General features: G+C 44.3%; 1 protein-coding gene across 1 annotated transcript; it reads left to right on the top strand.

Moving 5' to 3' along the window:
* The first annotated feature begins 8419 nt into the window (after nucleotides 1-8419).
* Nucleotides 8420-17686, top strand: LOC120997484 (zinc finger protein 501-like). Its single transcript, XM_040427570.1, has 3 exons — nucleotides 8420-8717; nucleotides 13550-13656; nucleotides 14362-17686. Exons 1-3 carry the CDS (start codon nucleotides 8420-8422, stop codon nucleotides 15370-15372), a joined length of 1416 nt encoding a protein of 471 aa, XP_040283504.1. The 3' UTR covers nucleotides 15373-17686.
* The last annotated feature ends 4249 nt before the right edge of the window (nucleotides 17687-21935 follow it).

The raw sequence follows: 21935 nt of genomic DNA, 5'->3' as shown, positions 1-21935 counted from the left end.
TCTGCAACACCATCCGTGACAATCGGCTTGAATTACCCCAAGTTGGAATGTAATGGCCTGTATTAAATCCCCATTTTGTTTGACCGCCATTAATATCTCTTTTAATGGGGAGGGGTTGGTCTCAAGCACGTCTTCTATCTCTGTACCCTCCTCCCTTTGATGGTACCAGGAGTCTTTTTGTGAGTCTAATTCGGGCCCCTCAGGATTGTCTGGTTTTTTTTGTAGTAGTGCTTGTCTCCTTTTACGTGCCCCTAGTATTGACCCTTGGGGACCTCAGGAATTGATCTATTTTGGGTCCTTCATTGGTTTTAGTGGCCGATTTCTGACCAGAAAGGTCAGTAGACCGCCTACTGGCCTTTGGAGCCATTCCTCTTTTCTTTTTAATTATCTCGTTTCTCTCTCTTTTTTTTTTCCCTTTCCCCCTTTCTTTTTTTTTTCCCCTTTCCTTTCTCTGTTACTTTTCCTTTTTTTTTTTTTTACTCTTTCCCTTTCACCTTTTCCTTTCTCCTTTCTTTTCCTTTTCTATTTTACAAAGTACAGTACATTTGTGTCCTTTAGTTAATTAGATGAGTGGTTAGTTGGTTAGTTCAGTAGTGAGCAAAAAAAATAAAAATAAAATAAAGGAACAATCTCACCAAACTTCTTTTCGGGCCTTCAGTCAGCCCAGCTGGGAGGTAGGAAAGGTAGAATCAAGAGGACCCGCTGGATTAAGGGAGCCGAAGGACCATACAGAGGGCTGCAGGAGATCGCCAGAAGAAACAGTCGCCCAGGCTCCGCTATCAGCATGAAGCACTCAAGACGCAGCAGGAAGACCATCCGGAGGGAAGGAACCTAACCACCGGCAGATACCGACAGCCACAGGTGGACCCAGGAGGTTCCAGGAAACGGACCCAGGAGGACAAGGCGACAGAGGACCCAGCTCCAACGACCCGCGCTTGCTCCGATCCCCACCAACCAAGCAGATGAGTGCAGGAAACAAGAAGCCAAAGTCACAGCCAGCCAGCGAACAGGTCCGGTCCAGGCAGAAGAAGAGAGCAAGCAAAGCCGCCGAGCGACCAGACTCCAGCGGTCCCCGGCCAGCCCACAGTCAAGGCGCACAGTCAGAGCAGGGAGGCAAGACGGAGGCGGCCAAACAAGGAAGGAGACTCAGTCCCAAGCAACGCGTCCCAAGCAACACAAGGAAGGCAGGCGGAGGGAGCGGGCGGACACCAAACAGCCAAGCCTGAAGGATCAGGTAAGTCGGAGAGGAGAGCAGAGACGCCACAGTCAGGAGGAGGCGATCAGCGGGGCAGCCGAACAGTGGGAGGAGGAGAAGGCGTGACGTTTCACGTCATCACGTCATCCCTGTTCAATGGGTGATGGGTCTGCATCTTAAAGGCTGACTTTATTATTTGCAGTATTTGTCTGGGAGTATTAACGTTTTGATATCTTTTTATGGCCTCTATATGTTTTACCTTATAATGCCCCTCTGCAAGCCTTGCCAGCATTTTTCCAGATTTATTACCGTAGGCGTATAGTTTCACATCTTTTTTATGTCATCCAGTAAGTAGTCATACATATTTTATATTTCTTGCCACTTAACCTTATTCTCTAGGGTGGGGTTGATTTGATATCTGTTTATATTAATCACGTCCATTGTCTTTTTTCTTTAAACCACACATCTGACCACATCAGAATGTCATCCCTCATATGTTGAGGGTCATCACAGACGTGCTTATTCATTTCTTCTTTTAGATATTTATCAAAAGATTTATCCCCATAAGGAAACCGGGAAATCTCCGAATAGACCCTGACCGCGTCCACTACCTATAGGGGCATGGTCCGATATAATCACGTCAGATATTTTAACATTTAAAACCCTTCCCAAAAGTTCCCTGGAACAGATATGTAATCAGTTCTTGAGAAGGATCTGCGCAGCGGGGAGAATAAGGAGGACAAAATAGTCTCCATATTGCACATTCTTTTGGTGGAGGATCTATCCCTATTGATGATCATCACTCAGTTTTATCCCCTACCATCATCCCTCCAAGGATCTAAAATATTCCTCCACTGGATTATTCAGGGCAGATATTAAATCTGCTAAGAGTTTTGGACTATTTTAAGGTCTCTTCCCGTTTTATGTTCTTCCACTTGAATTATTTGACAATTTCTTTTTTTGAGATAAATTAATCAACCCACCTTTTCTCCTAACTACATGGATCCCCTCACAGATCCCACCTAAAGAAGTGCCAAATGTGTTCCAAGTCTCCTTCGGTGTCTCTCTTACTTGGAGTAGATGTACCCTTAACATTCCATGACATTATTTTCAGAGGTCCTGTGTGTACATTTGAGCTAGTTCCCTAAGGTCATACAGAGTCGTAGTCCCCCCAATACCTTTAACACTATCTTCTCCTGCCCCGTGTCTATTATTTGTGTCTCACACCACATCTTAAACACTACCACGTTGTGAGTACCCTATATCAGGGTACAGATGACATTATGCCCGGGGGTGAACTGGGGGAGGGGGGACGAGGAATATCATTTTTCCCCACCTGGGCACTCCATAAAACACAGACAGCGAACATAATAACCATAGTTATCTTCAAGGAATTTCTTAGTGTCCTCTATTACTCTGAAGGAGATGGATGTACCACCCTTCTTAAAAATCCTCAACAGCCAGAAACGGCAAGGCAGATTTTAGATTTTTTTCCCCACTAACAATGAACATAACTCTGAAAATCCAAAAATAAGAGCATCTTCTTTCTGTCCACCATTAGCCTTCGGACAGTCTGTAGACCTCTACGAAGGCTTCCTTTTCAATACAGTCTAGTATCACTGTTCTTGGTGGGTTTGTTTCCTGAGGTTCTCTAAATGGACCCATTCTATGGATCTGCATGTGAAGTCCTAACGTCCTGGGAGTCTGGATGTCCCTGATCTTTTACTGCATTATTATTCTAGGTTTCTGGTATTCCCCTGTTCTTACATTATTTCTCCAGATCCTCCAAGTGTTCTTTCCGTTCTACATAGTGATTCTAATTCATCTGTTTTATCTGATGGCTTTTTATTCTCTGCCGTAATCTGCAATAATCTCTCCACTCGTTCTGATAGTGAGGGTAATAGTTCCATTGTTACTGCTTTGGCAAGTGGGGGTATTAAGGGGTTAACGTTTGATTTCTTGTGGGGCTTTACGTGATTTAGTTACAGATTTACCTGACTCCGTCCTTGTGTCTGGACCCATTAAGTGAGGACCTTTACTTGCTTGGGCTCCTCTTGGCATCTTTCAAGCGCTATATGGCCTCTCTTTACAAGGTTCAAGATATTCTTTGTATTTTTTTTTGATATTTTTATATTATGTTTTTTCCCAGTAATACATTTCAGTGACCCTCTTCCTTTGCACTTTGCATTTTATTGACTGCTAGGAATACCCTGATTTAGTCATTTTAAGCCGTTTTTGGAATGTTGCTTAATCCCTTTCTTTTTTTATATCTTTCTTTTGTTCATCTCTGTCTTTTCCTTTTGTCCCAGTGTATAATGTCTCTGTGAATCTCCTCACTCCCCATCTTGTTAATTGCACTATAGGAGTCACAGTGTATGAGAGAATAATACTATGCATCGCTGTTCCACAGTAACTGCAACCAGTGTCCGTTGTCATAGACCACAGTACAGCACATAACCAGGGCAGATCTCACCCAATGCTGATGTCTTCCATAGGCCGAGTCCACCGCTCACATCTGATGGGATCCTGGAGCCATGCTTGCTTCAGTGGGGTTGGTACCAAGATTTAATTAAGTTGCGAACATAGGCAGGAAGGTGACTGTCATTCCCTTCTCATTCGGATCAAAGTTAGGGCGAGGAAAAGTAGGAGACTGCAGGGCTCAGCGCTCCACTTCTTCCAAGGGATGCCAAGCCGACCAGGTGCTATCCCTCCCTCGGCGTCCACATTCAGACCATCGGGTCACTCGCACACCACGGCACTTAACACTACACAGGCAGCACATGACCGGAAGCAACTCCAACTGATGATAGCATTGAGCGTCACCTAAACTAATTCTGCTGGGTAGACGAGTGACCGAGGATCATGTGGCAAATCTTCTGCAAATCAGCCATACCTGTGCAATAATGGTGAAGAATTTAAGACAGCGGTGCATTCGTGTCTTGCAGCTCAGCCTTGAACATTTTTTAGTGAGTTAACATGAAAACGTGTCGACAGATGGACAAAGTATATTAAAAAAACAGGGAGATTATTTCCAAAAATGATGTATTTGTCTTTTCTGAAAGTTGGTTCAAATAAGTTTCTCACCCTTGGCCCTTGTATCAAACATTATATAAATGTTGTATCACCATAACCATATTGGCCCTAAGAATAAGGTCATCTCATCAGTTTTTTTTATTTTTATCAAACAGTGAACGTTGTATAAACCGAACCCAAAAACCTTGGTGCAGTTTCCATTGTTTTCTGATTTCATTGCACACAGAATAAAAGCTATGGTAAAAGAAACAGTGCCGTTAACAAATACAACTTGTCCTGCCAAAAAACAAGCCCATACACAACTGTGTCAACAGAAAAGTATTGCTCTTGCAAGGCAAGGAAAGGAAAAACAAGAATAGACAGTGTCCCAAAAGGGTTAATCCTGCCTTTGACAGCGGGACCTGATTATTCATCACTGAACTTCTGCAGCTCATCGTCAACCATTCTGAGCTACAACTCTACTACATCAACAGTTCTGCTATATGTCCAGATCTAGCACATTCTCTACCGCTGCTGCATCTGGGCTCTTGCCGTTCCAGACTAGTGGATGGCAGACCCATCTCAACCTAGGAGGCACAACAGAATTATTAGGACATGGATCTCATAGGTAACGTGGCTTCTGTACCATTGGTGCGAGATTTGGCTGGATTGGTAACTCAACGCTACGAGTCAGTGAGAGGTTGTACATGCTGTACCTGACCTCTTGACAGGGATGGATGGCCAGGGACCTGCTCCAGTAGAAGCTTCTCCTGCCAGGCAGTTTATGCCACAGCCTCCATCTAAGGGTCCAATCCTGTCGGACAGTTTGCCATTCAGTTGTGTATTGTAGCTTCTTAGATGACCTGGAATGACAAGTCCGTGCTGGCAGTATTCTGTCTACCTGCATTAAATATGGGTAGAGCTATACGAGATCTGCCCACTTCATTGGATAAATTGGTTTCTCTTGCAACGTGGATATTAGGGTTAGATGGATCTGTATTTCAGAGATAGATCTAAAGAAAAAGATCAAGATCGCCAGGTTGGCAAAGTACTCTTTCCAAGACTCCACTCAGGGATATTTCTGTGGAACCCATGCAGCTTGTGCACTGTAGCCTAGGAGAGAATGGAGGGATCGGCTTGGGTCTAATGGCACCCTCTGCCCAGGATAAACCTGTAATACCAATTACCCTTTTAGCCAAGTCTTCTCATTTTTCTGGCCAAATAATTGAGGGTTCTGGGTCTGCTGGAAATTGTACTGACTGCAGTCAGTAGGCTAAATGCTTGACTGTGACAGCTGCAGACGCAAATGTCTCTGAAATTCTGAAGGACTTATTCGTTATTGTACCAAGAAGTGTTACTCCATGTGGAAGATCTTCATTTTGAGGTCATTTATTTTGTTTTAGCTATTACTAGCACCCAGTGCTTTTGGGATTGCCATGGCGTAAAAAGCATTCTTCCATAACTCATTGGCCGACCAACTTCAATGGCTTCTGTCCTGTTTTCAGCAGTTTGGTAAAGCTCCTCCTCAACCCTTTAGGACTTGTTCACATCACCGTTATGTATTCCGTTTTGGCTTTCCATTATAACATGGTTATAACAGAAGATAACGGAATCCATAACACAAATAAAAAGTTTTTTCAATAAGTTTCATCAATGTTTGAGCGCCGCAGGTCCCAAATGTGAAGTGGGCTCTGTTCACAATCAGTCAAATGCGTTTTAGTGGACCGCGCGATTTCTGTTGATAACTTCTTAAAGGGTTTCTACCACCACATTTTGACCTAATAAGCTGTCAGACACTAGCGATCTGCTAGTGTCTGCTCTACCTAACCATGCTATTGTAATTCCTTTCTCTGCAGCGGTTACCCTAAAAAACGTAGTTTTATTGGTATGCAAATGAGCCTCTAGGTGCTATGGGGGTGTCTTTTCAGCACCTAGAGGCTCCGTCCACTCACCATTTCTGCCGCCCAGTGCGCTCCAGCCCGCCGCTCTACTCTAGATTGACAGCCTACTCACGCCTGCGCCGTGTGCTTCTGTATTCGGCGCAGGCGCAGTGACTGTTGGACTGCTCCCTGCACCGTGATCGGCGCAGGCGCAGTGAAGATGCCGGCGCAGGGAGACAGTCACTGCGCCTGCGCCGAATACAGAAGCACACGGCGCAGGAGCGAGAATTCGGCCGAGATGGGGAGAAGTAGGCTATCAATCTAGAGGAGAGGGACGGGCTGGGGAGCGCGCTGGGCGGCAGAAATGGTGAGTGGACGGAGCCTCTAGGTGCTGAAAAGACGCCCCCATAGCACCTAGAGGCTCATTTGCATACCAATAAAACTAAGTTTTTTAGGGTAACCGCTGCACAGAAAGGAATTGCAATAGCATGGTTAGGTAGAGCAGACACTAGCAGATCGCTAGTGTCTGACAGCTAATTAGGTCAAAATGTGGTGGTAGAAACCCTTTAAGTTCAAACCATCCAATTTTTTGCATATGGATTAAACATCATATTCCACAAAGATCTTCCTCTCACAGAGAGCCCTGTGGAGTATCAAAGACCGCACCAATAGTGAAGTACAGTGGACACTATTCACATGCACTCGTATTTGTTATACTCACAAGCGCCGGAGAAAATGCAGGCACATCGAACACATATAACCATCTCGTGTGTCTCTCCCGTGATCAACTCTACAGAAGAGAAATCCGCTCCAATAGTGAAGCACTGCAAACTATTTGCCTATAAAAAGTATTTATTATACTCACAAGTGTAGATAAATATATGCACATAAAATGGGTAAAAAAGCCTTGTGCTCATGCCCGACCCGGGTTTTGCTCCAATGCTTCCTCAGGGGCGTGTACCTCAATCATCAGGAAAGATCTTTAAATATCCTCCTATTCTCCCTCCCCCACTCTTCCTTTTATATTAATCTATAATATACGTCTACATTATATATAAAACTAATCTAACTCCCCTAATATTTATGCAACTACCCTATCATTCCTTTTATAAAAAACTACACAAATATACATTTTCATTTACGGGAGATCCCATTCATAAACTCCCTTCCACACATCATCGACCTACACGCGTCCACGTGCTTCATGCTGACCAATCATCGAAGAACCTAACATGAGACACAGCCGTTTCCATTCATTCATTGCTCGCAACGGGATACAGTGTAAAGAACGGTGAGTTATCGTCAAATATGTCTCTTACTATATCAGGCACGGTTTCACGTCACACTCCACATTCAATCCCTGTGGTTACATCCATTTTACCTCTTGCCGATCAATCTTTGCAATAGTATCTCCCCCCGCCAGTACCCCCTCACTAATTCCACCCCAGCAAAAATAAGTCCCCTCAGATTTTTCTGGTGAGTGGTTTAAAAATGTAGAGAGACCCCATGTGTTTCTAAACCTTTTGTAATGTTCCTTATATGTTCTTGTATTCGTGTTTTAGGTTTTCTCGTTGTGCGGCCCACATACTGGAGGCCACATGGGCACTCCAGCATGTAGACCACCCCTGAACTTTCACATGTAATTTCCCAGATCTGGGACTTAAGGCAATTAGAGAAGACCTTAATAGTGATTTAACAATGTCTGCACAACAAGGGAAATTTATCCTATATTACATCAAATTCTGCCTGTGTCACAATTATTTTTGGTTTGATAACAGGTACTATCTACAGAAGGTTGGGACGGCCCCCCGTTTTGCTAATTTGTTCATGTCCCTTTGGGAGAAGGAGGAGATTAGCCCATATTTGTCCAAAATATCGCAATTTGGTAAATGAATCATCTGGCGGAGATATATTGATGATTGTGTACTCATCTTTGAAGGGAACAGACGGGGTCTGGAAGACTTTATTGCGGAGCTAAATGTAAATGACTGGAACTTAAAATTCACCAGCAACATTAGTAATCTAGCGGTGAATTTTTTGGATCTGACTATATTTGTTGATGGTGGTATCCTTAAGACAAAACCTTTTTTTATGTATACAGATGTAAATGGGTATATTGATGTTAATAGTTACCACTATGGCCCATGGCTTCACAATATCCCTAAGGGACAGATAAAAAGGATCTATCGTAATATAAAGGATCTATCGTAATTGTACTGACGTGACAGACTATGGAGAACAAAGCCAGATCATACAGGACAGATTAATAGAAAAAGAATATTCGAGGGAAGAACTAACAACTTGCAGTCAAAGTATAGAGGAGAAAGGAAAAATGACGGGTAGGGAAGGATTGAAAAATAGCAAAGATTTCCGCTTCGCGTTCCTTACGCATTATACCACGCATGCTGACCTTATAAAGAATGCCATCAGAGAAAATTGGACAGTATTAAAAAATGATCCAGTCCTGGGAAAAGAAATCCCTGACCGCCCGGATATTATCTTTAGAAAAGCCCCAAACCTTAGGAATCATTTAGTGCGTAGTGCGATCCCCACAGATACTGGAAAACGAAAGCAAGATAAATTTGCATGGTGTGGGTTCTGCCTTGCATGCAGGAATAGGAATAAGGAAGGTAGGTTGAAAACGGTGTCTATGATCCATTCGAACAAAAGAAATAGGGACTATAAAATTAAAGGAGAAATTACATGTGAAAGTTCAGGGGTGGTCTACATGCTGGAGTGCCCGTGTGACCTCCAGTATGTGGGCCACACGACGAGAAAACTTAAAACACGAATACAAGAACATATAAGGAAAATTAAAAAAAGTTTAGAAACACATGGGGTCTCTCTACATTTTAAAACCGCTCACCAGAAAAATCTGAAAGGACTTATTTTTGCTGGGGTGGAATTAGTGAGGGGGTACTGGCCGGGGGGAGATACTATTGCAAAGATTGATCAGCAAGCGGTGAAATGGATGTAACCACAGGGATTGAATGTGGAGTGTGACATGAAACCGTGCCTGATATAGTAAAAGACATATTTGACGATAACTCACCGTTCTTTACATTGTATTTCATTGCGAGCAATGAATGAATGGAAACGGCTGCGTCGATTGGTCAGCATGAACCACGTGGACGCGTGTAGGTCGATGATGTGTGGAAGGGAGTTTACGAATCTCCCGTAAATGAAAATGTATATTTGTGTAGTTTTTATAAAAGGAATGATAGGGTAGTTGCATAAATATTAGGGGGGTTAGATTAGTTTTATATATAATGTAGACGTATATTATAGATTAATATAAAAGGAAGAGTGGGGGAGGGAGAATAGGAGGATATTTAAAGATCTTTCCTGATGATTGAGGTACACGCCCCTGAGGAAGCATTGGAGTGAAACCCGGGTCGGACATGAGCACAAGGCTTTTTTACCCATTTTATGTGTATATACACTGCGTGCAGAATTATTAGGCAAATGAGTATTTTGACCACATCATCCTCTTTATGCATGTTGTCTTACTCCAAGCTGTATAGGCTCGAAAGCCTACTACCAATTAAGCATATTAGGTGATGTGCATCTCTGTAATGAGAAGGGGTGTGGTCTAATGACATCAACACCCTATATCAGGTGTGCATAATTATCAAGCGTTTCATTCAAAATAGTCAACAGGGTCGCAAGAAGCGTGTGGAAAAACCAAGGCGCAAAATAACTGCCCATGAACTGAGAAAAGTCAAGCGTGCAGCTGCCAAGATGCCACTTGCCACCAGTCTGGCCATATTTCAGAGCTGCAACATCACTGGAGTGCCCAAAAGCACAAGGTGTGCAATACTCAGAGACATGGCCAAGGTAAGAAAGGCTGAAAGACGACCACCACTGAACAAGACACACAAGCTGAAACGTCAAGACTGGGCCAAGAAATATCTCAAGACTGATTTTTCTAAGGTTTTATGGACTGATGAAATGAGAGTGAGTCTTGATGGGCCAGATGGATAGGCCCGTGGCTGGATTGGTAAAGGGCAGAGAGCTCCAGTCCGACTCAGACGCCAGCAAGGTGGAGGTGGAGTACTGGTTTGGGCTGGTATCATCAAAGATGAGCTTGTGGGGCCTTTTCGGGTTGAGGATGGAGTCAAGCTCAACTCCCAGTCCTACTTCCAGTTTCTGGAAGACACCTTCTTCAAGCAGTGTTACAAGAAGAAGACTGCATCCTTCAAGAAAAACATGATTTTCATGCAGGACAATGCTCCATCACACGCGTCCAAGTACTCCACAGCGTGGCTGGCAAGAAAGGGTATAAAAGAGGAAAATCTAATGACATGGCCTCCTTGTTCACCTGATCTGAACCCCCTTGAGAACCTGTGGTCCATCATCAAATGTGAGATTTACAAGGAGGGAAAACAGTACACCTCTCTGAACAGTGTCTGGGAGGCTGTGGTTGCTGCTGCACGCAATGTTGATGGTGAACAGATCAAAACACTGACAGAATCCATGGATGGCAGGCTTTTGAGTGTCCTTGCAAAGAAAGGTGGCTATATTGGTCACTGATTTGTTTTTGTTTTGTTTTTGAATGTCAGAAATGTATATTTGTGAATGTTGAGATGTTATATTGGTTTCACTGGTAAAAATAAATAATTGAAATGGGTATATATTTGTTTTTTGTTAAGTTGCCTAATAATTATGCACAGTAATAGTCACCTGCACACACAGATATCCCCCTAAAATAGCTAAAACTAAAAACAAACTAAAAACTACTTCCAAAAATATTCAGCTTTGATATTAATGAGTTTTTTGGGTTCATTGAGAACATGGTTGTTGTTCAATAATAAAATTAATCCTCAAAAATACAACTTGCCTAATAATTCTGCACTCCCTGTATTTATCTACACTTGTGAGTATAATAAATACTTTTTATAGGCAAATAGTTTGCAGTGCTTCACTATTGGAGCGGATTTCTCTTCTGTAGAGTTGATCACGGGAGAGACACACGAGATGGTTATATGTGTTCGATGTGCCTGCATTTTCTCCGGCGCTTGTGAGTATAACAAATACGAGTGCATGTGAATAGTGTCCACTGTGCTTCACTATTGGTGCGGTCTTTGATACTCCACAGGGCTCTCTGTGAGAGGAAGATCTTTGTGGAATATGATGTTTTATCCATATGCAAAAAATTGGATGGTTTGAACTTAAGAAGTTATTAACAGAAATCGCGCGGTCCACTAAAGCGCAACGGAATCCATAAGACGGAAATAAAAACGGAAACCTTTAGAGGCATTCCGTTTTGATCTGTCATAATAGAAGTCTATGGGAATCATAACAGATCCGTCTGGTTTTCTGTCGACAGAACTTTGTTTTCCGTCCAGCATAACGGAAACCAGACGGATCCCTTATGCTTGCCCATAGACTTCTATTATGATGGATCAAAATGGAATGCCTCTAAAGGTTTCCGTTTTTATTTCCGTCTTATGGATTCCATTATCTTCCGTTATAACCATGTTATAATGGAAAGCCATAACGGAATACATAACAGTGATGTGAACAAGCCCTATGTCGCTCAACTCTATCCATCAATTCCGGAATCCCTTCTCTTTATCAACATCTTGTGGATATATTTTTAAAACACAGATCCTGCTCCAACCCCGCGATGAATGACAACTTAATAAAAAGTGAGCAAAAAGTTGTAGGTACACCAAAATGTTAACAGTCAAAACTACAGTTCGCCCATCAAAAAACAAGCTCACACAGCTCTGTAAACAGAAATATTAAAGAAATATTTTTTTAAAAGTAGTAAAACATTATAAAATCTATAAAAATGTAGTATTGCCATAATTGTACTGACCCGCAGAATAAGTTTGTCATGCCATGAATTCTGTGATAACAAAACCCCAAAAATGGTGGAATTGTGTTTTTTGTTTTGTTTTTTCAATTTCACCCCATAAAGATCTTTTTCCAATACATTATGCATCTTGTTCTCTTAGACCTGTTTCACATTTGCTTAAAAACAGATATGGCAGCCTGCTGGATCCATGAATACCGAGCACTATGGTGCGCTGACCAGGGTTCCTGTAATGGGGACCGGTGGAGATCTGGCCACAACCCAGGAAATATGCCTAGAGAAGGCAGGATGAAAACTGCTGTGGGTTGCCAGAACTCCGCCAGTCCCCACTATAGTGAGTGGTGCCGGACGGAACCTGCAGCACATAGCACAAAATCTGTGCACCACATACGTGGCTCCGGTGTATGGATTCTGTACGCGCTCCAGAGAAGCCCGAACTTTATGGCCTGTGCTACTAGAAAAACAATAAAAATCAATGAATATAATTTATGATGAACATGAAGGGATTTGTATAGAATGTTCAGCGACACTTTATAGATAATTTTTAGAAAGAGAACAGCCTGTCCGATGTCGCCGGATTCTCTAGTTCACCGCCGGATCCCCATGGACTGTAGTGAGGTCTGGTGGTGATCTGGCCACTTTAAAGGGGTTCTGCAGTTTTTTTAAACTGATGATCTATCCTCTGGATAGATCATCAGCATCTGATCGTGGGGTCCGACATCCAGGACCCCCGCCGATCAGCTGTTTGAGAAGGCAGCGGCGCTGGCAGTAGTGCCGCGGCCTTCTCGCAATTTACCGCAGGCCCAGTGACGTCACGACTAGTATCAATGGCCTGGGAGGGGCTAAGCTTTGTTCACTTTAATGGAGCTTAGTCCCACCCAGGCAAGTTGATACTAGTCGTGACGTCACTGGGCCTGCGGTAAACAGCGAGAAGGCCGCAGCACTACTGCCAGCGCCGCTGCCTTCTCAAACAGCTGATAGGCAGGGGTCCCGGGTGTCGGACCCCCGCCGATCAGATGCTGATGATCTATCCAGAGGATAAAAAATAACTGCAAAACCCCTTTAAGTTAAAGGAAGCCTGGACACAACTAATATAGGAATTTATCTCCAGGATCTGACACTATTCATTCTTCTTCCTGTATTGGTACAAACGTTCACAGAAGTTTGTTTCTAGTAAACCTCCTGGAGAAAGTCCACATTACCGTAGAAGGATCCCCTACTATAAGATTCATACCGCCCAATCTCTCTTATTACGCATGACGCTGAAGATATTGGCCAATCGTGTATCTTGATGTGTAACTACTATAATTAACCGACCTGGATGCACGTCTCCTAATATAGACAGGCTTTTTTCTAATTTCCAGTAGCGTTCAGAAGGGAAGGAGAGGATATGGATAAATCCATCCTTTCCTTAGTTGAACAGAGTTTAGGGTTTTTTTAATAATTGAGTATGGGTCCACAAAAAACCCAGAAGTTACTCCGTGTCCTATTATTGTCCGCATTACAGACAAGGGCCAGCTGTATTTTTTGTGGACGGCACAATACATACAGTTGTGTGCATGAGCCCTAATAGTAATGTTATATCTCTACTTTACAGTTTTACCAGTTTTAAAAAAATCTATTTTTTTTTTATCTCAATAGGAAATGCCAGTAAGAAGTCTGAGGGAAACTTCATGTTATCGCTAGACTATAAAGAAGATGAAGATATCATGCAGAGCTCTTCAGGAGAAAACATCTTTACCTGTAATGTACACCCGGGACCTCACAGTACAGATCTGTCATATAATCCTTTAAATCACGAGGAACCTTCTTCTGACCAGTCACAGATTGTTACCACAAGTACTGGGCAGAAAGGGGGGGAAAGGTTTCAGTGTGGGGAATGTGGAAAACAGTTTCCATACTGGTCAGGACTTGTTATACATAAGAGAATTCACACAGGAGAGAAGCCGTATTCATGTTCATTATGTGGTAAATGTTTTACGAGGAAATCAAACCTTATTATACATGGAAGAAGTCACACAGGAGAGAAGCCATTTTCATGTTCAGCATGTGGGAAATGTTTTACAAATAGATCAGATCTTATTACACATGAGAGAAGCCACACAGGAGAGAAACCATATTTATGTTCACAATGTGGAAAATGTTTTATTACAAAATCCAATCTTATGGATCACCAGAGAAGTCACACAGGGGAGAGGCGGAAGCCGTATACGTGTTCAGAATGTGGGAAATGCTTTACAAAGAAATCACAACTTGTTGCACACGAGAGAATTCACACAGGAGAGAAGCCATATTCATGCTCAGAATGTGGAAAGTGTTTTACTACTAAAGCCAAATGCAAAGATCATCAGAGAATTCACACAGGAGAGAAACCATTTACATGTTCAGTTTGTGGGAAATGTTTTCTAAATAAATCAGATCTTGTTAGACATGAGAGAAGTCACACAGGGGAGCAGCCACATTCATGTTCTGAATGCAGCAAATGTTTTACAAATAAATCGGATCTCATTAGACATGAGAGAAGTCACACAGGTGAGAAGCCATTTACATGTTCACTATGTGGGAAATGTTTTGTAAATAAATCAAACCTTGTTGCACATGAGAGAATTCACACAGGAGAGAAACCATATTCATGTTCAGTATGTGTGAAACGTTTTACAAATAAGTTCAGTCTTGTTATACACCAGAGAATTCACACAGGAGAAAAACCATTTACATGTTCTGAATGTGGGAAATGCTTTATAAATAAATCAGAACTTGTTACACATGAAAGAATTCACACAGGAGAGAAGCCATATTCGTGTTCAGTATGTGGGAAATGTTTTACTTTTAAATCAAGTCTTGTTTTACATGAGAGAATTCACACAGGAGTAAAACCATTTACATGTTCAGAATGTGGGAAATGTTTTATAGATAAATCATATCTTGTTATACATAAGAGACATCACACTGGAGAGAAACCCTATTCATGTTCAGTGTGTGGAAAATGTTTTACAAATAAATCAAGTCTTGTTACACATGAGAGAAGTCACACAGGAGAAAAACCATATTCATGTAAAGAATGTGGGAAACGTTTCATAAATAAATCACATCTTGTTACACATGAGAGAAGTCACACAGGAGAGAAGCCGTATTCATGTTCAGAATGTGGGAAATGTTTTATAAATAAATCAAGTCTTGGTATCCATGAGAGAATTCACACAGGGGAGAAGCCGTATTCATGTCCCGAGTGTGGAAAATGTTTTGTAAATAAATCAAGTCTTGTTACGCATCAAAGAAGCCACACCGGAGAGAGGCCATATTCATGTTCACTATGTGGGAAATGTTTTATAAAAAAATCAAATCTTGTAACACATGAGAGAAGTCACACAGGAGAGAAGCCGTATTCCTGTTCAGTATGTGGTAAATGTTTTACAAGGAAATCAAGTCTTGTTACACATCAGAGAAATCACACAGCAGAGTAACCATATTAATATCGTATATGTGTAAATTAACAAGGAAACACTAGAGAATTCATATAACGAAGAAATATTCTTTTTTTAATGTATCTTTTCCTTACAGTTGTGATATAACACGAGAAAACAAAGTATAACCAGAAATATGGTAAAATAGTGTGGAGGACCTCCTACCATGGAGTTGTATCTATTGACAATGTCTCAGTTCACTCTGCCCTGTTCCAGTTCCTCCGATGTTGGGATGTCGCCTGTACACTATACTATTGTTGTTACTATATTGCTATTGTATAACAAGTGGAACTTGGATAAAAGAATTAAATGAAATGAAACTGAACACATTTTCAATCACGTCTAGAATGTCGTTCTTCCTTATTTATTCGTTTTTATGTCGCTCCTGATCCTCAACCCTTAAAAAATAGTCGGCGGCTGCTGGTCTCACAGTGCTGTTCCCACTAGTAGCCGTTCGTAAAACCAGTTGGTGGCCTGAAAGCAGGAATGCAATTTTTTTCTCTGTCCAAGAAGAAGCATAATAAAAAAATGCCACATCAGCGAGCTTTCACAGATCGATTTTTGCTGGACATTTCTGCAGTTTTGCAATTTTTTAGGCCTTTTTTTGCTGTAAATTGCCAGATGTTACCTGAAGGTCTATGAGAAACATGAAAACAGGACACATAAACGTGTTTTTTTTCCCCACTAGTGCTTTTGTTCATTAGGTGTCATTTTTATTTTTTTTGTACTAGTAATCCCTATATGTCATGTGTTCTAGGGGGGAGTAACACTGGAGTGTCAGTCTTCCAGATGAGGTCTCACTGGCGCTCTGTACATTGGGATCAGTATTACAGATGTGGTCTCACTGGTGCTCTATACAGCGGGATCAGTATTTCAGACGTGGTCTCACTGGCGCTCTATACAGCAGGATCAGTATTACAGATGAGGTCTCACTGGTGCTCTATACGGTGGGATCAGTAATACAGATGCGGTCTCACTGGCGCTCTATACGGCGGGATCACTATTCCAGATGTGGTCTCACTGGCGCTCTATACGGCGTGATCAGTATTCCAGATGTGGTCTCACTGGCACTCTATACGGCGGGATCAGTATTCCAGATGCAGTCTCACTGGCGCTCTATAGATGGGATCAGTATTCCAGATGCAGTCTCACTGGCGCTCTATACGGCGGGATCAGTATTCCAGATGTGGTCACACTGGCGCTCTATACGGCGGGATCAGTATTACAGATGCGGTCTCACTGGTGCTCTATGCAGGACGTGTGTGACGTGTTGTGCTGCTTCGAGTACTCTACCAACATGGCCAGTGCCGATGACGCCGTCCTCAGCATTACTATCCCACTTCTATGTCTCCTTGACAAAACGCTTCGGGTGAGGATGTGGCACAGGCGGAAGAGGAGGAGGAACAGAGATCAATCCCAGGGTTATCAGGCCAGTCGTCCACACATGGCTCAGAGGGTGGGTGCCTGCACCAACAGAGGCCAGGTACCCAACTGTCCAGCCAGGTCAGAGTTTTGTATGATGAGGAGGATCCCTGTTCACAGCAGGGTGGCACCCAAATCAGCTCATGGGCATCACTGGAGTGTGGCTGGGGGGATACAGAGTACAAAGACAATACACCTCCCACCAAGGACAGCTTGTCGTTGCCTCTGGGTATTCTTGCACACATGAGCAACTCCATGCTGCAGTGCCTGCGTAATGACCACTAAGTAGCCCACATTCTAACTAGTGCTGTTTAATGGCTGGCCACCCTGCTGGATCCCCGCTAAAAGGACAACGTGCTGTGCTTACTCCTGTCACTGCAGCATGGAAGATGCGCAAGTACAAGACATCAAGGCCATGTCCCCCTGCACTACCTGTCAAGCTTCGGTGTGGGGTGGAAAACCCACACCGAACATAGGAGGGAAAAGGGTGAGGGGAAAAGGCCTGGAAACTAAGGAAATGAGCAGATCACTTCCTAGAGATACCCTAATCGAAGTCCTGACTGACTGCAAGTATAAACTGAAGCCAGAGGTGAGATTATACACAGGAACCTAAAGTCCTAATTCACCCTGTAGGACCCTGGTACTAATGTCAGGGCAAGAGACAACCTGTTCCTCCAAACAGTAGGACGACCAGGAGTCTCCCTCAGGCCTAAACACAAATGACAGGGAAAAGAGCCACACAAAAAAACCAACACCATAAAAGGTGAAGAAGACACTTAACTTCCAATGGCTATGGAAGCACAGGAGCTCTGCTGAGATCCAAACACCAGCAATCCACAACAAGACTGAAGCTATGAACCACACAGAATGGTGGGAGAAGCCACAATAAATAAGGAAGATCTTCAGCTTCTCCGTCCCTTGGAAGGTCTGGAGGCCGTTCTCCAGGAGCCTCTTCCTATCACTTCCTATGATGGATTCTCCTTCCCAATGTCTGACTGGTTCCCGAATACAATAAAGAGGCGAGAAATCTAGAAAGGTTTACCTCTCCGCTCAGCAGGAAGATGATCTCCAAGGTGAGGTCTAATATTCTTCTGCTGATGTCCATCCTTGGTGGCTTCTTCAGGAGAAGTTTCTAGCACAGTTGTGTCTTTCTAGGTTTCCTGTCTTTATGTCACATAAGCTGTGAGGGTTAATGGGGGGCGGGGCTAGATTTTAGGCAGAACAAAGTAAACACAGATTGGAGCATGCTGTATATGTTCAGACCTGGGGGAGCTGAAGGACCTTTGATGACATCATCTTCATGTGACTAGTGCAGGAAAGGAGACGAAGAGAGCAGCAGCCTGCACTATTCCCTTACGTCCTATCCAGTGGCACAGATGGGGTATTTGCCCCAGTGGACTGGTTAGGACAGTTGAAAGTAATTAAACAATTAACAAAACCCTCCCACCCCAATAAAGAGGGGGATCAACCCCAGTCCCCTTGTGTTTTTTTCTGTCCTTCGGACCCCTGTTTTATCTTTATGCAGTCTTACCCCTGTTAGAGTCAGTTTTGCTTGTCTCCTGCACGCTGCCAGCGTGTAGGGTGATATTTTAGCCGCATTAGGTGGTTTAGCGTTGCAATGCGGTACCTTTTGTTCTTGGCGGAGAGTCCGTGCGAGGGGTCGGGGCTCCCTTGTGTGTATGCGCGCTGCCGGTCCTATTGCAGTGCGCTTGTTTCGGCGGCCCGCGTTGTTCCAGTGGGCGCCTCCGTATTGGGAGTGACGTCATATAAATTAATTATATTTTTAAAAGGCATTAGGTGGTTTAGCGCTAGCTCTGCCCCTATGTGGGCGGAGCCTATTTTTGTCGCTAGGCAGGCTATTTAAAGCAGGTTTAAAGGGTCAGTCAGCCTTCTGGAGCGCAGTTGTATTTTTACTCTGCTTATCTTTGCTTAAGCTGTATTGGATTCCCACTTTCAGCGGGTTCCTCTGTTCAGCTTGCTTATAGTTACCCTTGCAGGTTTCTTTTGATTCTAGCATTTCATGTTTTTTCTGGGTAAAAGACCTTCTTGCTTGAAATTTCTTTTCCGCCTCCTAAAGCAACAGTTAATTCTGTTTCTCTTTTGGCAGACATATCGTCTACCGGGGACGGTGATCCTGGCAGGAAGAATCTTGGCAAGAGACGTCATCTCCAGTGCCGCGACTGCCAGATTGTCTTGGAGGACAACTGTGGCGAAACCAACTTCGCCACTGGGTTTTGGAGAGGACTGGCTGCTGGCCTCTTGCCCCTGGATTATGGGCCATATACTAACTTTTAAACCCCTGAACCTATTCAAGTGAATTTTGGATAGGTTTGTCCCCACGTTATACTGTTTGAATTAATGTAAGTTATATGTATGGCCAATGTAAACTCACAAAGTTGTAACAATTTATAATAAGTGTAACTTGTCAGCTTGGGAGGAAAATGCTGGGTGTGTTTCTATTGTGCCATTGTCCCATTGTGTGTTTAAATGGTGATGTCTGTTCTGTTGTCCTCACATGTGTATTGGCGATCTCCCTTTGTCCTCAGAGATAATTGGATTACGCCTCGGGTGTCTCGAGGGCAGAGAGGAGGAAACCATGATGCATTGTGGGGATGTGTTGTGTCTGTGTGTCCTAAGTGCTGTTTATCTGTCCTATGTCACAGTCTTCATTCTGGTCCCCTAGGGGCGTGTACACCAGATGGGCTGTACTTACATTGTATGTGTTGTAAATTACTGATTGGTTGTATTTCAAACCCCTGTGGGCAGTACTATGTTTGTGGTTTATGAATAAAAGAGGCTGTACGTGAAGTACAGTCAGACGACTGTTTGACCCTCAACACGGAGCCTTGTCTCGTTATTGGGGGGATTCACTGTATGCTGTTAAAAGACCGATTGCCAGAAGTGTAAGCTGATCCCTGTTCGTCTGCTAGCAGCTATTCGTGAGGTTCCAGTTTGGAGTGCTATTTTGTATCCAGTTCGGGAGGTTGGTGTCCTGCAGTAGCTGTGCCTGTCTCTCAGAAAAGGGGCTTATCGCCTAAACGGATTTTAACCCCTTGTCTGCTGAAATGGTCCGTTACATTGGTGGCAAGCAGCGGGATCGTTCCTACAGCCAGAAGGACAGCTACAGGAGACACCATTTCTGTGGATTCTACAATTTAAGGACAACGCATGTCCCAGTACAGCGTCCCTGACAGCAGCAGGATGGAACCAGCAGTGTTATACGAGGAGGAGGACCTGGATGGCCGGGATGCATTAAGGAAAGGCATCTGGTACCAGGCCCTGGATAATCTACAATACCAGCGGGGTGAGAGTCTCCCCAGTGAAGAGCAGCGGTTGCAGAAGCAAATGGCCCTGCGGATGCCCTTCCTGGGAGAGCAGCCCCTGGAGGAATGGGTGAAGGAACTAGAGCACCAGGTATGGCTGGAGGATGCCTACCAGGCGCTCTGGTGGTATATGGCACAGTATATACCCTGGACAGCCGAACATGACAAGCCAGAGGGAGAGGAGTTTTATGGTCCTGGCTTGTTATGGGAGTCCTTTGCAGAGCCTGACTTCGGGAGCCCTGTACAGTCCAGACTTCAGGACATTTTCTATGAGAGGGAGGCTAGGCATGAGTGGGATGACCCCCATGAGGTAGAGCAAGACCTGTCTCACCTAGCAACCCTGGAGTGGGAACTGGAGCAGGACTACCGAGATCTCTTCCACTCCATTGAGAAGGCTCAGCAGGACGGTAAGGTGACAGACCCAGATCCAGACCCATTCAGCTGGGCAGATATTGTAGAGTGTTACTGGGAAGGACCCCAGGTGGCCGGTAGAGATGGGACCGAGGTCTCTCCGCCGGTCCTGCAGGGAATTGGGAGCCCAGTCTCCATTCCCCAGCGGCAGTGTGAAGTGCAGGGAGAGGAGAGCAGCGTCCTCCCTCCCCAGCGGCAGGCTGAGTTACAGGGGGCAGAGGTAGTTGTTCCTGCCCCCCAGCAGCAGCATGATTTTTTGGGAATTGGGAGCGCAGTCTCCATTCCCCAGCGGCAGGCGGAGTTACAGGGGGCAGAGACAGTCGGTCCTGTCCCCCAGCGGCAGAGTGTCCAGCAGGGAATAGAGAGCCCAGTCTCCTTTCCCCAGCAACAGGACACTGTATTGGGAGCGGAGACAGTCGGTCGCCCTCCCCAGCGGCTGGAAGTATGTATGGGAGAGGAGCTCGTTACCCCCTCTCCCCAGCAGCAGCTTAACGCACCAGGGGGAGACAGTAAGCCCCACAACAGTGCAGATGGGACCGTGGTCTCTGCACTTACAGCACAGGGGGAAGAGACAGTCGGTCTCCCCCTCCAACAACCAGGCTCCAACCAGGCTTCTTCCGTGGTAGCGCTGGCACCAGGGCAGAGTACCGCTGATCCCTGCCCACAAAGCAACCTCCACTCCAAGCCAGGGAGCAACACAGAGACCGGGAGTACCAGCTTCCAACATAACCTTGGTGGACTCACTGGACAGAGACAGGCTACTAAATTCAACAGGTCCAGTATTTGGTTGTGGGTGGGCTGCCAGACTAACTCAGGTACCGACCGGCGTGAGGTCAGGTATCTGGTTAGTCTTCCCTGGGGGGGGGAGATGTGTGGCGAAACCAACCTCGCCACTGGGTTTTGGAGAGGACTGGCTGCTGGCCTCTTGCCCCTGGATTATGGGCCATATACTAACTTTTAAACCCCTGAACCTATTCAAGTGAATTTTGGATAGGTTTGTCCCCACGTTATACTGTTTGAATTAATGTAAGTTATATGTATGGCCAATGTAAACTCACAAAGTTGTAACAATTTATAATAAGTGTAACTTGTCAGCTTGGGAGGAAAATGCTGGGTGTGTTTCTATTGTGCCATTGTCCCATTGTGTGTTTAAATGGTGATGTCTGTTCTGTTGTCCTCACATGTGTATTGGCGATCTCCCTTTGTTCTCAGAGATAATTGGATTACGCCTCGGGTGTCTCGAGGGCAGAGAGGAGGAAACCATGATGCATTGTGGGGATGTGTTGTGTCTGTGTGTCCTAAGTGCTGTTTATCTGTCCTATGTCACAGTCTTCATTCTGGTCCCCTAGGGGCGTGTACACCAGATGGGCTGTACTTACATTGTATGTGTTGTAAATTACTGATTGG

This window comes from Bufo bufo, chromosome 4 (genome assembly GCF_905171765.1).
Source record: "Bufo bufo chromosome 4, aBufBuf1.1, whole genome shotgun sequence".
NCBI classification, from domain to species: Eukaryota; Metazoa; Chordata; class Amphibia; order Anura; family Bufonidae; genus Bufo; species Bufo bufo.
Note: the sequence above shows the minus strand (reverse complement) of the source record. Positions and strands in the feature narration are given on the sequence as shown.

What these genes read in the sequence shown, in the direction of transcription:
- LOC120997484 (XM_040427570.1), top strand. Translation starts at nt 8,420, where the DNA reads ATGACGGGTAGGGAAGGATTGAAAAATAGCAAAGATTTCCGCTTCGCG. An exon ending in CAGGAATAGGAATAAGGAAG is followed by an intron (nt 8,718 to 13,549) that starts GTAGGTTGAAAA and finishes TTATCTCAATAG; the next exon opens with GAAATGCCAGTAAGAAGTCT. An exon ending in AAAACATCTTTACCTGTAAT is followed by an intron (nt 13,657 to 14,361) that starts GTACACCCGGGA and finishes CACACAGGGGAG; the next exon opens with CAGCCACATTCATGTTCTGA.